The following is a 14,703-nucleotide window of genomic DNA, read 5'->3' as shown; positions in this document are numbered from 1 at the left end:
TGTGATTCCACATCTGCTTCTCGGCTGAGCCGCCAGAAGCAGCTGGACGTGAGCTTTTTAACCGGCATTTAATCGTGTTCTAAATTAGTAAGTTCACGAAGGAGGAGCAGATCGGTATTGACAGAGCCTCCAGAGACACTCACAGAAACTGTTACCAGTTTCCAACGAGGAAGGTGCCTGAATTATCCCTAAAGTAAAAGACTCAGGAGCCCGAGCCACCTGTCCACACACATGGACCCGGGCCTCTGGCTGCGGAAGGCAGGGCACGGCTCCACCGACGGTAGGTGCGTCCTCGGGAGGAGCCCTGTGGTGACGCCTCCTCCCCGGCCTCAGGGTGTGGGCCAAACATGCCCCAGAAGGAAAGACGAGGGCGGACGTGGACGCAGGTGTCCTTGAGGCGTCTGAGAGCGAGTAAAGGAGGTTGCGTTTCTGAAACTGAAGCGTGGCTGCTGAGCTCCGTGGCCAAGAGTGTTGGTGCCACGGCATTTGTCGTCCATACAGCCGACCTGGTGGAGCGGAGAGCGGACAACGGAGGGAGGGAGGCACGTGGACAGGCCACGGGGTGTTCCACGTGACGGCGTGAGCAGGAGGCGCCTGAGCCAAGCCGAGGTACATGTGCCCGCAGCCCCTTCCAGAACGTCTGTGCTCTTGTCTTCCACAACCTGTTCTCAGGGACGGGGACGCTCGAGCGACAGCAGGCTCGCCCGCTCTCTGTCTCTTCCCCCCACGCCCCCTCGCTCTCCCAACCTCCCCCTCTCTTCCTTTGTCCCTCCCTGTCTCCCCTGCACCCTCTCTCCCCCTAAGTCCCTGTCTCCTCCCTTCCCTACTCCCCCTCTATCTCCCAATCTCTTCCCCCCCCCAACCCCTTTGCTGCCCCCTTGGCCTGCTGAGTGGCTCATCCCAGAAATGAAGTTGCCTTCGGCTGCGCGTGAGGTCCGCGGGCGCTGGCAGGTCGGGCCCGGGATGTGGAGCTGGTGGTGCCTGATGGTGCGTCCGATGCGGAGCTGGGTGGGGTAGAGAGTAGGCGGTGGGAGAAGGGGGAGGCGGGGGCAAACCGCTTACAAGCGGCGCCAAAACAGGAGCCCAAATTCCAGGAGGGCGAGCGAGTGCTGTGCTTTCACGGGCCTCTTCTCCGTGAGGCAAAGTGCGTGAAGGTCGCCATAAAGGACAGACAAGCGACATGCTTTATACGTTACAATGGTTGGAATAAAAACTGGGACGAACGGGTTCCAGAAAGCGGAGCACTCAAACACGTGGACTCCAGTCGGCAGAAACAGCGGGAACAGGAGTGGTGTGCAGAGGGGAGACGAGAGGCACTGCCCCGGGGAAGAAGACGGCCGGCCTGCGGCAGAAAAGCGTCGAAGTGAAAACCAAAAAGAACAAACAGAGAACACCTGGAAATGGAGACACCTCAGCCTCCTCGCAAGAAAAGGGCCTGAGTGGATCCTACCACTCGGTAGAGAACGGTAGGTAGAGAATGGTTTCCTCATTCTCGGTTGAAAATGAGGAAACATCCATGAACAGAGTTGAAGTGAAAGTCAAGATTCCCAAAGAACTGAAACCACGGCTTGTGGACGGTTGGGACTTAATTCCCCGGCAAAAACCGCTTTTATCTTCCTGCCAAGAAGAACGTGGATTCCATTCCAGAGGATTATGCAAATTACAAGAAACCTCGAGGAAACACAGATAATAAGGAGTCCGCTGTGAACGAGATGGTGGCCGGGATAAAGGAGAACCTCAATGTGATGCTGGGGACTCAGCTGCTCTACAAATTTGAGAGGCCGCAGTACGCGGAGATGCTCGCAGGCCACGCGGACGCGCCCACGTCCCAGGTGCACAGGGCACCGCATCCACCGAGGTGGTTTGTACGAACCGCAGCCGTGTTGGCCTATACGCCTCTGATGATTGTTGCTGAATTCTCTTCATGATTTCCTAAAGTAGCTGGCAAGGAATTCTGCAACCTTGTTTAGTGCTAGCGATTATGAAGTCGCCCCCACCCCCCGCCCCGAGTACCATCGGAAGGCTGTGTGAGGCGAGGCGCTGACACTCTGTTTGGATTTCTGTAAACACATTTTGTTTGGTCCTCCTCTTATACAAATGATGTCCTTTGCAAACATTAGTGTACAAGAGAATTGGTGTTTGCTTTCTGTTTGATCCTAAACAGAGAAAATAAAAGGGGTTATAGCCCCTTTTTTCCTTTTTTTTTTTCATTTCAGTCACTACCAGTGTATTCAGTGATGGACAATGAGAGACATACTGTAGTGTTTCATTGCGTAGACAACAAAGCTGCTTTCGAATGCTGGTGGTTCTATCCCTTTGACACCATGCAATTTTGTAATACGTGTCAATGCCGTACAACAAACTGCTCTGACTCGTAGTGCCAAAGGTTCGATTCAGTGTATATACCTGAACACGCTCATCCGTCTGTACTCCTTTTTTTGTGGTGCTTAAAGAGCCCATCCTGCAGGCCGTCCATGCTGTTCCTTAGGCATCGTCCCTTTGCTCCGATTGCTGAAGAATGGTGGCCTGTTTCATGGTTTTGTATTTGTGTCTAATGCACGTGTTAACATGATAGACGCAATGCATTGTGTAGCTACAGTTTTCTGGAAAAGGCAATCTTTTAGGAATTGTTTTTCAGATCTTCAATAAATTTTTTCTTTAAATTTCAAAGAGCAAAAAAAAAAAAAGGAAAGGAAAAAAATGAAGTAGCCTTCAGGGGTCCAGGTGACGTCCTTGTCTTGGTTTTGAGCCCATTGGGGGCCACATGTCCAGAGCTAGTGTTCACACTGACGGAAGATGCCGTTGAACCGAATCTCTGAGCAGTGCAGGGAGCCGTGCCCCATCCCTCAGGCCCAGTGCTGTGGAGAGGACGTCACCAGGGCAGAGACAGCGGTCATGTGCCGCTGGCACTCCGCCCCTGCGAGCCCAGCTGTGGGGGGGCTCCGTGAGGTCGGTAGGTCTGGGGTCATCACGGGACCCCCAGCACAGTGTTGGACGCCTGCTCCTGGAAGGCTCCTGGCGCCCCAGCTTGTGGCTGCGGCAGCTCAGTGAGGAGCACGGGACTCTCCAGCTCACCTGCCATCCTTCCAGCTGGGACGTCATCGCACTCCCATTTCCAGAAGAAAGGCTGTGGCGAACCTGCCCGTGGAGCGCAGCCAGCTGGCCCACAGCCACCAGGGCACCTCCACGATCCGCGAAACGCTCGCTCCCCCACATGGGGCGAGTAGGGTGTGCCAGCCACGGTCCCGCTGTCTCCAGACTTAAGACCGGTGCCAGCCTGACCCCCATGAAGCCACCCCGGCTTCTCGTCCGCTGGCCTCAGTCTGACCCCGTGGTCGTCAGCTCCTCCTCCAGGGAAGCGGTAGCCTCCCTGTCGACTCCATTCGGAAGACCTGGGTCCAGCATCAGCCATGTCCACGGGCCTCTTGCTGGAGCACAGATCTCCGTTAATGTCGGGACCTGGGGTGAATGAGATATTCGGGACTAGAGACGGACAACCATGTAACACACAGTGCTGCACGGCTCGTGCTCCCAAGCCCATGGCGGAGGGTGCCAGCGTCACAGAGTTAGTTTCCTAAGAACTTTCTGTCCCATTAGACTCCCTCCTCTTGATTATGGCTGCGCCATGGTGACGGCCCTTTCCTTAGAGAGGTTACATAACTGTAGGTGCCATTCCAATGGCCGTAACACCGGACCCGGGTTCCTGGCATTGGGAAGCCTGGTTCCGTCTGTGGGTCGTCACCCACACAAGCATCTGGCTGTCCATTAATGAATGCTCCCTGCAGTCAGCGGTTCCTGGAAGCTTTGCTGATGTGCACGTCCTTTTTTTCAAAGTAATCTCTATACCCAGCGTGGGGCTTGAACTCACAACCACAAGATCAAAGTCACGTGCTCCCCCCGACCGAGGCAGCCAGGCGCTCCTTGTACATGGTCTTTGCAAGGAGACCTGAGAGAGTGGGCGTTCTCTCTGCCACCTTCTCTGAGGAGGGAGGATGTCATCATGGCTGTGGACGTGGGGAAACTGAGGCCCGGGGTGCTTAAGGCGAAGCTCACGTCACTCAGCTTCTATACGATAGAATGAAACGTGTGCACGGCCGTCCCCTCCGCCTGTCCCCAGCACTTCCCATGATGCCCCACGGAAGCGCTGTTTCCAGTAAACACGGGAGGGGAGGTCCCCATCCCTCACCCCCCACCCCGAGTACTACCTTCTGTCTGCGTGGATGTGTCCCGAGCACCACGCAGAAGTGGCTTCGTGTCTGGCCTCCTTCCCTCAGTGCCACGTGTGCAGGGTCCATCCACGTGGGACAGACGAGCAGTGTCCTGTGTGTGGACACACCAGGTTGTGTTCAGCCCCTGTCCACAGACACATGGCTGGTTCCGCCTTCCAGCTGCTGCGAGCGCTGGTGCACAAGCGTGTGCTCGGCGGTTCCGGGCGTGTCCCGGGGGCCGCCGGGCTGACTTCCCACCAGCGCACGAGAGCTCTGGTTCCTCCCCACCCTCGCCCATCTGTTATTTTCTCTTTTGTGAAATCCCAGCCCCCTCGTGGGTGTGAGGCGGGGTCTCCTCTGGTTTTTATGTGAATGTCCCTGATGCCTAGTGGAGTGCAGCATCGTTTCTGAGCTTGTGGGCCACTCGTGCGCCTTCTCTGGGGAGAGGTCAGTTCAAGTCCTTTCCCATCTTTTAGGAGAGCCGTGTGTCTCTCTCTGGTTGAGCTGAGCGAGTTCTGTCTCCACACATGCTGGGTGTTAACCCCACATCAGAAACACGACTTACGGGTGTTCTCTCCCATCTGTAGGCTGTCTTCACCTTGTACTCCCGTGAAAATGTCCTTTGATGCCAAAAGGTTTCAATTTTGATGAATCCAGTGTGTCCGTTTTCTTGTTGCCCAGCAACCGAGTGTTAAGCTTCCAAGTCCACACTTCATGGTGGCTCCAGAGTGGCAGCTCCCGTGGGAAGGTTCTCGTGGGACGGCTCCCGTGGGGCGGCTTCCGTGGGACGGCTCCTGTGGGACGGCTCCCGTGGAGTGGCTCCCGTGGGGCGGCTCCTGTGGGCAGGCTCCTGCGTGGCGGTTCCCTGGGCAGCTCCAGTTCCTGACTCAGCCTGCAAGCGTCTGCCGGGGTTCACAGCTGGTTGTGTGCTGTCCTCATGGCAGCTCGAGGCCTCCGGGAAGCCTGCCTTCCGCTCGAGCACAGGCTGCTCCCGTCCCAGAGGTAAGAGAATCTGCACATTGCGAGGAGGAGGTTATTTTTGGTTTCTGATTTTTAAACTGTGGGAACAAGAGGAGGCCACGAGTACAGAGCTGCACCCCGCCAGCTCAGCGAGCTGCGTCACCCCACAGTGACGGCACCACGGGAGCCCACGGGCTTTCTTAGAAGGGGCTCAGTGACCCCTGGTGGCTCCTCTCTCCCAAAGAGTCTGAGTGGATTTCTAACAGCTGTGGCGTTACCAGTGCCGTGAGCTGCTGACAGGGCTGCCCCATCACCTTATGGGAACCCACGGCTGCCTTTGGGATTTCCAGACACTTCCTTTGCAAGACCTCAGTGTAAAAAATAAAGTGAAAGAGATCAACTTGCCTTCAAACTCAGACTTTCCGTGTTCATCTCACACGAAAGGAGCCAGTCCCCGGGGACAGGAATTTGATCTGCCCGAGCTGCCCTGAGTTTCTGGGGCTGGAGGATGGGCTTCTCACAGGTCCTGCTTCCCCACCAGTGGGTCCTGCACAGGAGCACGCTGGTGACACCCAGAGGGTTGGGCCGTGACAGGTGGTGCGGGCACTGAGCAGAGGCCAGTGCCCCCAGAGCCCAGCTCCCGCGACACCCCGCCATCAGCTGCTGCCAACGACGGTGGCGGGGACCCCACGCCAGGTGGCCCTGAGAGCCAGGGCACTGTGGCCCGCGGGAAGGTGGACATCAGCACACCACTGCTTGCAAGAACAGGAGTCTCCTGTCCCCATCCCCACTCAACAGAGGACAGCGCTGTCTCCCGGTGACAGCCCGCCCGCTCCTTGGGAAGACGGGAAGTTGCTGCAGAGGGCAGATGCCGTGCCTTGCGTGGGGACCTTCTCCATTGGTCCCTTGTCTCAGGGCCTGCCATGTGCAGGGCAGGGGGTGGATGGAGGACAGACCCGGCGTGCAGGTGGGGCAAGTCAGGAAATTCTGCACAGACAGGGATCTGCCGAAGGCCACACAGCGTCCAGCCGGATCAGGTTCACCCCTTCCTGCTCCAGGGGTCTGTGCCGAGGCGTCGATGAGCTTCTGTCGTGATAGGAGGCTCACTCCTGAGGCTGCATCACCTCCACCAGAAACTGTAAAGCTGCAAAAAGGGGTTTTATAGCCGCTGTCCCCAAGCACAGAGCTGTGCCAGCAGGTGGCAGACCCTTCTGGAAACAGGAAAGGAAGGAATGAGAGGGAGCGTGTGCAGGAGCAGGGGGCCAGGGATGGGGCTTGAGGGCAAAGGTCGGTATGGCTGCCCGGGCCTGGGCATGAGGACGCGGAACACAGAAGCCAGTGCGCTGAAGGCCACCAGCTCAGGTAGCAGGAATGTAACTTAAGTGGGACAAATGTGGTTTTTAAGGACGAGCTGCACCCATCGGTTCTGCCTGAAACACAAACAGTGCAGGTGTCATTCAGCCTGGCCCAGGCCTGGGCTGACACATCCCTCTTCTGAGCCTTCAGAGGACACTGTCCGGCCATCACCGCCTGTTCATGTGGATGTTGGTGCCCTGGCCGCCCTCACGGGGCTGGGCTACGGACGGTGCCCACCCAGAAGGAGCACAGGCTTTCTTTAAAAGGTGCCAGGGTGCCTGGGGGCTCAGTCGGTTGAGCGTCTGTTGATTTCAGCTCAGGTCATGATCTCACACTTTGTGGGTTCGAGCCCCATGTGGGGCTCTGTGCTGAGTGTGGAGCCTGCTTGGGATTCTCTCTCTCTCTCCGTCTCCCTCTTCTCTCACCCCTACTCATGATCTCTCTCAAAAAGTGAAAAAAGAATTTAATGGGTGGATGGGTGCTTGTTGTAGCTGAACAGAAACAGACTTCACGTAGCGTCTGTGCACCGAGCTGTCTCGTTGGGTCTTCCCTAGCGAACCTTCATGTGTCGACAATAACAGCAGGTGCCGTGCGCCGTTATTCACCTGCGCACCTGCACAGGGGCATCCCCACCGAGGCCCAGGTGCCAGTGCTGGGGTCGCCGGCAGGGCACTTGCTGAGGATCACAGACGACTGGTTGTGGAATGAAAGCCAGGACCCGGGCAGCCCCGCCTCAGACACCATCTCCTCCGTCCACGGTGCCTCCTCCGTGTTCGTCACTGTGTGGACACCTGGCCGTGTGGAGCGGTGAGCACAAGTTGCCCGTGTGTCTGGTCAGTGGTCTAAACACAGAGCCTGCACATCCTGAGTTAAAGAAAGAACCGGCCTGAGCCTGTGAATGACAGAATAGGACCCAAGAACCGGCCAGCCCACCAAGTGCTGTGGGCAAGTGACACAAGCCCATAGCCTGGGCCCATGTCCCCCTCTGTAATTGTCCCCAGTCCATTAAGAGACAAAGGTCAGACTCACTGGCTGCCCAGGATGAGGCCTCTTGGTTTCTGTATTTATTTATTTTTTTTAATTTTTTAAATGTTTATTTTTGAGTGAGCAAGAGACAGAGCGGGAGCAGGGGAGGGGCAGAGAGAGAGACACACACAGAATCAAAGCAGGCTCCAGGCTCCCAGCTGTCAGCACAGAGCCTGACGTGGGGCTCGAACTCACAAACTGTGAGATCATGACCTGAGCCAAAGTCAGACGCTTAACCCACTGAGCCGCCCGGGCGCCCCATCTAATACACTTATTTCTATTTTAGTTTTCTATATTAATTTCACAGGGAAAACCTTTACCAGCTCTGTGGGAAATTCACTTTGTTTATGCCTAAGAGAGTATGTGTCCTTGTCAGAACACGGGAATTTCCAAATTAAACATTTCTAACAGCAGAGAAAAGGAGGTGCCCTTCACAGCCTGGCAGCCCCCCTTGGCACGTGTGAGCCCCTGTGGACTTGCTGCAGGCTCGAGACCACACTCGTGCAAACAGCCTTCCCAGAGCAGACGCTCGGCCTTCCAGTACGTGTCCCTGGGGAACAGACACACTCAGAGCTGTTGGGAGACTCAGACGTTCTCAACGTCCTGGCAAGGTAACAGTGCCGAGCTTTCACATAAATAAAACTTAGGAAGTGATCATTCTGCTGTTTGCCGAAGAGGAAAAAGTGGCTTCAAATATGAGCCAGAGAATCAGGCTTCCCGGCGTGAGGCGGCAGTGTCAGGAGGGGTGTCACAGAGGACGCGGCAAAGGTCACGGGGAGCGCTTTCCTCGAGGAAGGGGGGGACCCAACAGAGAACGGGAGCGGTCGGCCCGGGGAGATTCCCAGCAGGGTTGGAAGGTGGGTGCGGTCTCCAGTCCCGCCTGTGTGCATCTCAGGACGATTACAAGGCGCATCTGTTATCCCAGATGTTCGTCCTTGTGTTCTGCCAGCATCCGTTCCCGTGTGGCTTTGCTCACTAGCCCCGTAGCCTCTGTGTTGCCTTCGTGGGGAAGGGACAGGCTGAGGCTCCCGTGGAAGTGCCACCTGCGTGTGGATCGCTGTGGCCGAGTGGAAACTGTCCTCTTAGATGGTGGTGGACGTTCAACTGTCCCCTCGCACAGGGTCTCCGATGGCTATTAGGGAAAGAGGGCACCTGATGTTGGCCGCTGGGCTTTGGAAGGGACGTCCGTCACCTCAGACACTTTCTGACAAATGCCACTGATTTGTGCACCGAGAAGGAAATATGGATAGCGATGTGATGATTTCTACTGGAGGAGGTTTATTGGGGACACACAGGTGATTCTGACATCTGTACACTGATTGGATGCGTCACTCTTGCGATCGATGCTGCAGGCCTGGAGCAAGGACTGAGGAAGAAGAGTTGTCTCAGCTCCGGGCGACCTCATGATTCACACCTGGAATTCACACATGGCTCCCTAAGAAGTTTTACTTCGTTAAGGAGAAGTTCTAGGTATTAAAACACTCAAAAGTTGATGATTATATAAGCTGTGAGTCGTAGTCCAAATCATTATTTCAGCCACCGTGAAATATTTAACAACAGTTTCTAAAACTCTAGGTCATTGGGACAAACGTGCCACCGAAGAAAGAGGCGTGGGCGAGGTGCTGGGGCCGGCGGACGGGCCGAGTGCAGGCGAGTCCATCCCCAGGCGCGTGCGGCCTGGCTCTCAGGACCTCACCAATCTTGTCTGTAAGATGCACACGATTTGCACCTGACGGTGCTGCAGGACGTGAGTGGGAGTGACTGACAGTGCAGGAGGACAGAACGTGCCTGAAGGACAGGCTTGAGGGTCCGCACAGCTGGGACAGTGTCACGGGCGCTGCAGCCGCCGGGGAGGGCCTTCCTTCTGCGCCCTCACCGAGCACTCAGTCCTCCCTCCGTGTCAGTGACTTCAGGCGCCTCGTGTAGGGGAATCACACAGGGTGTGTTCTCTGTGACCGGCTTGTTCCTCTCAACCTCATGTCCTTAATCCCTGTTGAAGCAGGTGGGAGAAGTTCCTTCCTTTTAAGGCTGCACATGCTCCGTTGGGGACAGACCCCATTTCCTTCATCTGCTCAGCTGAGGGGGCCTCCACGATGCCCCATCCTAAGTCAAGAAGATCTGAGAGACAAAGCACACAGCATGGCACTCCAAGAGACACGACCTGGTGGACTCGGGGGCATGGCGACCCCCCCAGTGACCCGCGCCGCCTCAGCACCTGTCACCGTCACACAGCTTGGGGAGGCGCTGCTCTGTGCATACCGTCACGCTTCCACTTCTCCCCCAGTGTGGGCGGCTCTCCGTGGGGAGCTGTCCGGGGGGGGGGGGGTTCTCTGTGGAGGGTTCTCCCTGGCGGCTGGGCGGGGAGGGGCTTCTCCGTCGGGGGCTGTCCGTGGGTGGCTTTCCGTGGCGTCAGTGCAGGCTGGGCCTTCACTGCCTGGCGGGCATGAGGTCAGAACTCCACACATGACTGCTCAGGTCGATGAGTGTCACCGGAGAGCCTTGCTGGTGGCACGTGGATAGGACACCAGCCGGAGGTAGCTGGGTCTCTGGCTGCAGGTTCACAGGGCGCCTGCTTACTCAGTATCTGGAAAACCTAGAGTGGAGGCTTTAAATTGGTTCCTGGATTTTGACTCCGTCGACTGTGGTTTTGTGTGGAATTTACTGGTGTGAGCAGAGATTCTGTGTGTGCCTTCGACACGTGGGGCCAGAAAGTATCGATGTCGCCCTCCGCGGGCCTTCGTGCTGGAGGTGCCCGGCTCGTTGTTTCAGTGCCGTGCACTTCCAGACAAGTCTTCTGGGAACTTGAAAAGCAGTTTCCAATTTGCAGATGTTAAACCAAGACCTTGAGGCATATCGCGTGGACGTGGCAGCTCTTCTTTTGAAATGTCCCTTCAGGAAGCTCAGTAATTATGACTTGTAAATGCAGAAATTGCATTAGGTTTGTGTGAGATTTGTAAGAACCTCGTGTTCCTTCTAGCGAGAGACTCGTTAGTTCCTCTCCTCCGGGAAGACCACCATGACTGAGTCCCAAGGTGTGGGCACCACTGGCGGGCTGGCTTGGGGTGAGGTCTGCCATGAGGTCCAGGCAGCTTCTAGATCCTGTGGTGACGCGAGGGCTGCGGAGTGAGGTGATTCCTCGGGAACACGTAAGTGTTAGCACGCTGTCGCAGGAGGGTGCACCTCGAACCACTAAGACACCTTGCTGGTCATTACTCAGAAAGGGTGAAAGTAAGCAGTAATCAGTCATGCGGCTGTCAAGGTACAGATTCATTTGCCTGTAAAGAAGGAACTTAATCCAAAGTGGAACAGAGAAAAGGGGCCCTTCTTGTTCCTGTACCTGGAATCGGTGGCTCCGAGCACAGGGACCTCATCGGCCCATCTGTGGGCAGGTGCCCCTCTGGGCGGGGTTCGACCTTCCTGCAGATGCCCTCCGTGCATCTCAGAGATCCTGTCTTCGGAGGTGCGGGAAGGAGTGGGTCTGTGGAATAGACGAGCCAGCCTGTCATCCTGGACAGTGACCTGGCTCCTTCTGAGGCCGTGTCCACAGTGTAGAGCACAGGGGGTGTAGACAAGACTTAGTTAAGCTGTCAGTCGGGTAGCAAGCATCTTAAAAGGGATTTTGATGTTTTCAACTATTTTGGGACTTTATTGTGCCAAAGTAGGAGAGAAAAAAGTCAGAGTAATGCATCTAAAGCTTTCTCTCCACGGGTAGAATGGGGGTGGGGAGGGCAGCCAGAGAGGACACACATGTCACCATCAGCAATGTTAGGACACTGACGACCCCGTGGCAGCTCACTCGTGCGGGTCCGTGGCTGACGAGCGCACTGGAGGGTCGTGGGCACCTGGGTGGGGCTTTCAGGAACAGGGAAGGCCGTCTGTGACTCCTTTTTGTTTCGGGTGCATCTGGGATCTTCTGCATGGGGACGGAGGGACCCAGGAGTTCGAGTGTTTTTACTTTTATTTTCTTACCTGATGGGGCACCTCTGTCTCTGTAGGAAACCTGCCCCTTGGGCATCATTTCCTCTTTCTCCTGTTGGGCTGGTGACAGCCTGAGGGTGAGCCACGGTCCCGCCTGTGCCCGGGAGCCCCACGCGCTCTGCTCACCCGCTGCTGGCGGTTCCTTCCACGAATGGTTGCACACGCACAGGCATACACACGTGTGCACACATAACATACACATGCACAGGCATGCACACACACACCACGGCTAACGCACAGTGGTCAGTCCTACTGAATTCTGAACACCAGGAGCCCTGCTATGCTGAGACCCCGTCACAACTTCGCCTAAGCACCAACCGGGCCAGGCGTCAGTGGGGCCTGAGTGAAGTCGCTCCGCCCGGTCAGGAGCCCACAACCTGATGCAGACGGGGTCCGGGCGGCACCCAGAAGGGGCATCACCTGTATGAGATGCAAGAAAATGAAGCCGTCAGCCCGATCTGTCAGGGGTCCCTGCAAAACAAGTAGTGTCTTCCTGTTTGTGTCCCGTGAGACCGCAGGTGTCTGCTTGGACCTCAGTCCATCCTTATTCCATGTGTGTTTGTACTTGAGTGATTTTCTGGGAGCTCAAAAAGCGTAGAATCTGTTACGTGTTTTTGTAATGTGCTTTTCTAAGACTCACAGCGTTTCATCTTATCTTCTTATTCTTCTTCCAGGAACTCGAATTCCCGGACCTGACAGCCGTCCTGCACTGTGTTCACGCCTTCCTAGCAGCAAAGGTGGCCTCAGTGGACCCCGCATTCATGGACAGCCAGAGCTTCGCGAGGAAAAGTGCTTCTGCTGAGCGCTGAGCATTAAATTATTTTCTTAAGAAATGACTCTTTCCTGCAAATATTACAACTCTGTGTGATTTTATAATGAGCCTCTAGTTGTGATACCAATAAAACGTGTCACTAGTTTCCAGAGACGCATCACGCTTCTTAGATCTGAGAGGCCAGGGCGCTGCTGGGTGGAGCTGCGTTCACACACGTCCGCGTCCCGGGAGATGATGCACCTCGCGGGCCTGTCTCGGAGTCAGGCCACGGTGGGCTCTGCCCGGCGCCCTCTGCCTCCCACATCACTATCCTCTAGATTGTATTTTCATAAAATGTGAGAAAATCCTGAGAATCCCCTGCTTTACGGTCCTCAGACAGGGAAGGGTCTTGTCTTCCCTTTTTGTCAGAGGGCTGAGTAAGGGTGTGACGTGAGAAATGAGAAGTATGCGGGAAAGGAAATTAATTTCAATACTACCTTTTCATAAACTGTAATTACATAATGCATCACTTATATGCTAATTTAAACGACTTTCCTAACCTGTGAAATATAGCCTTTATCATAGTTTCCTTGGTTTTTGTACTGTTTACCACTTCTAAGAAGGTCCGCTTTCTATTTTTGTCATTGAAAGCAACTTAATGAACCCTTGAATCTTCTTTTAGGGAGACAGACTGTTCTCAAAGTCCAGGTCACAGCCTCATTTCTCATGGTTGTGAGGACAGGAAGCACATAAACCACCGGGCTGGAAAGTTCCGGAAAACAGTTCTGGGAAAACAGGTAGATGTTTCCTGCAGCTGCAGGAAAGCAGGTGTGCAGTGCTGACAGCCCCATGGCCCCGCGGGTGTGGACCTGAGCGGCTACGTCAGTTCCCTGCAGCCCACCCACCTCTTGTCGGTCGGTGTTTTGGAAGAAGAACCGTTTTGGTTTGTAATATACATCAAATATTTATAATCATATATTAAACACATACTAATATTTAGGTGTTTGAAATGCATCTCCCTTCTAGAAGATCTCTGTACACAGTATGTGTATCATAGGTATTATATCTAGAATTCCCGTTTACATCGCAAGGGCCTCTGTGGAAAACTAATAGCAGCAGACTGTTTAAGGTGAATTTTAAATAATACTCCGGAGAACGGTGTTCACAGAGCACGAGGCAACAATTTTCTCTGCAGACGTCTGTTCCCTTGCTTTACGTCACACTTCCCATCAATATCAACATTCGCGGCAGCAGGAGTAACATTTCCACCTGAAGACCAAGTTACAGCCCTCTGCGGCGTCTCCTCCGTGGGGGCGTGCCGGCCTCCACATTTAAGGGTTCTCCATTTCCTCGCCGGAGCCAAAGAGTCTAAGCTCACTCAAAACTAGAAGGTATTCTTCACCAGAGTGAAGAAATTGTGAGGATTTTTTTTTTGTTTATTTTCATTAAAACCAGAGATTTAAAAAATGTACCTTTACTGGATAATAACGAACGATTAATATTTTCCCAAGAAGATTTGATGCTAAAGTTTATTTTTATATTTGTATAAATATACAATTCTTTGAAAAGATGCACAACTTTTTAAAAATTAAAAAACAGCAAAAGTCTTTTTTTTTTCGGAAATGAGCAGTGGCCATGTGCCCACTTGTCTTTCCCTTTGCATTTCTGTGCACCTGCCCAGTGGCCACGGGAGTCATCCCCACCCTCACGTGGCCACACGGGTCAGGCTGCTCAGGCCCCTGTGACCAGTGGGGGGTGGGGGTGGGGGGTGGGGGTGGAACGACAATTATTGCTTTGGTTTGGAAACAGGACTCGTCAAAGGCGGGGCCTGCTCCTCACGCCAGGCTGTCAGGGTGCTGGGTCAGAAATTATTTTATTTTCATTTGGGATGTGCAGCTAACCTTAAAATATCAGTTTTGCATTCTAATTAGGAATTATCAGTAATTCCTAATTGTCAGTAACCATCCTAATTAACAGTGGGAATCATCCGCTGATCTCGTGTGCAAAGTCATTGGTGCTAGAGACCATGCTGAGGGCTGCACACACACGACCCCTTTCAACACGCTCCCTACCTGGTACAGGTCTGACTTCGTTCTCACCATGAAGGTGAGGGAACAGGCCTCAGCCCAGGTCGAAGGCCAGGCTATTTGTGGGGCTGGGTGAGCCGAGGCCCTGGGGTCCCCAGGCTGAGCCCCCCGGCACGGATTCCGTGGAGCTGGTGAGACACGCTTCAGCCCAGGGCCTGTGGAACCCCAAGGTCATACTTTGTCTTTGCCTGTCCCTGGAGAGTAGTAACTGGTATCTTCTAAATGTGGCCTGTTTTCCCTTTGTTCCATTTTTGTACATGTTCCTATCCCATTTCAACAGTAACAGCAGAAAACTTGCCCGGTGACGAAGTATTGTAGTCAAAGTGGGAACACATCC

At 54.6% G+C, this 14,703-nt stretch overlaps 1 protein-coding gene and 1 pseudogene across 4 annotated transcripts in view; both read left to right on the top strand.

The window, feature by feature from the left end:
* The window catches only part of SNTG2 (syntrophin gamma 2), a 136,610-nt gene extending 124,161 nt beyond the window's left edge, over positions 1–12,449 (top strand). For all 4 annotated transcript variants that reach the window (XM_047845279.1, XM_047845280.1, XM_047845278.1 and 1 more), the window contains one exon: positions 12,203–12,449. In XM_047845279.1, the coding sequence (XP_047701235.1) occupies positions 12,203–12,337 (135 nt within the window). In that variant the 3' untranslated portion in view covers positions 12,338–12,449. The remainder of the gene's footprint in view (positions 1–12,202) is intronic.
* LOC125158301 (mortality factor 4-like protein 1) lies at positions 232–2,031 on the top strand (annotated as a pseudogene).
* Positions 12,450–14,703: the final 2,254 nt, after the last annotated feature.

The sequence above is a fragment of the Prionailurus viverrinus genome, unplaced genomic scaffold (genome assembly GCF_022837055.1).
Source record: "Prionailurus viverrinus isolate Anna unplaced genomic scaffold, UM_Priviv_1.0 scaffold_33, whole genome shotgun sequence".
NCBI lineage: Eukaryota > Metazoa > Chordata > Mammalia > Carnivora > Felidae > Prionailurus > Prionailurus viverrinus.
Note: the sequence above shows the minus strand (reverse complement) of the source record. Positions and strands in the feature narration are given on the sequence as shown.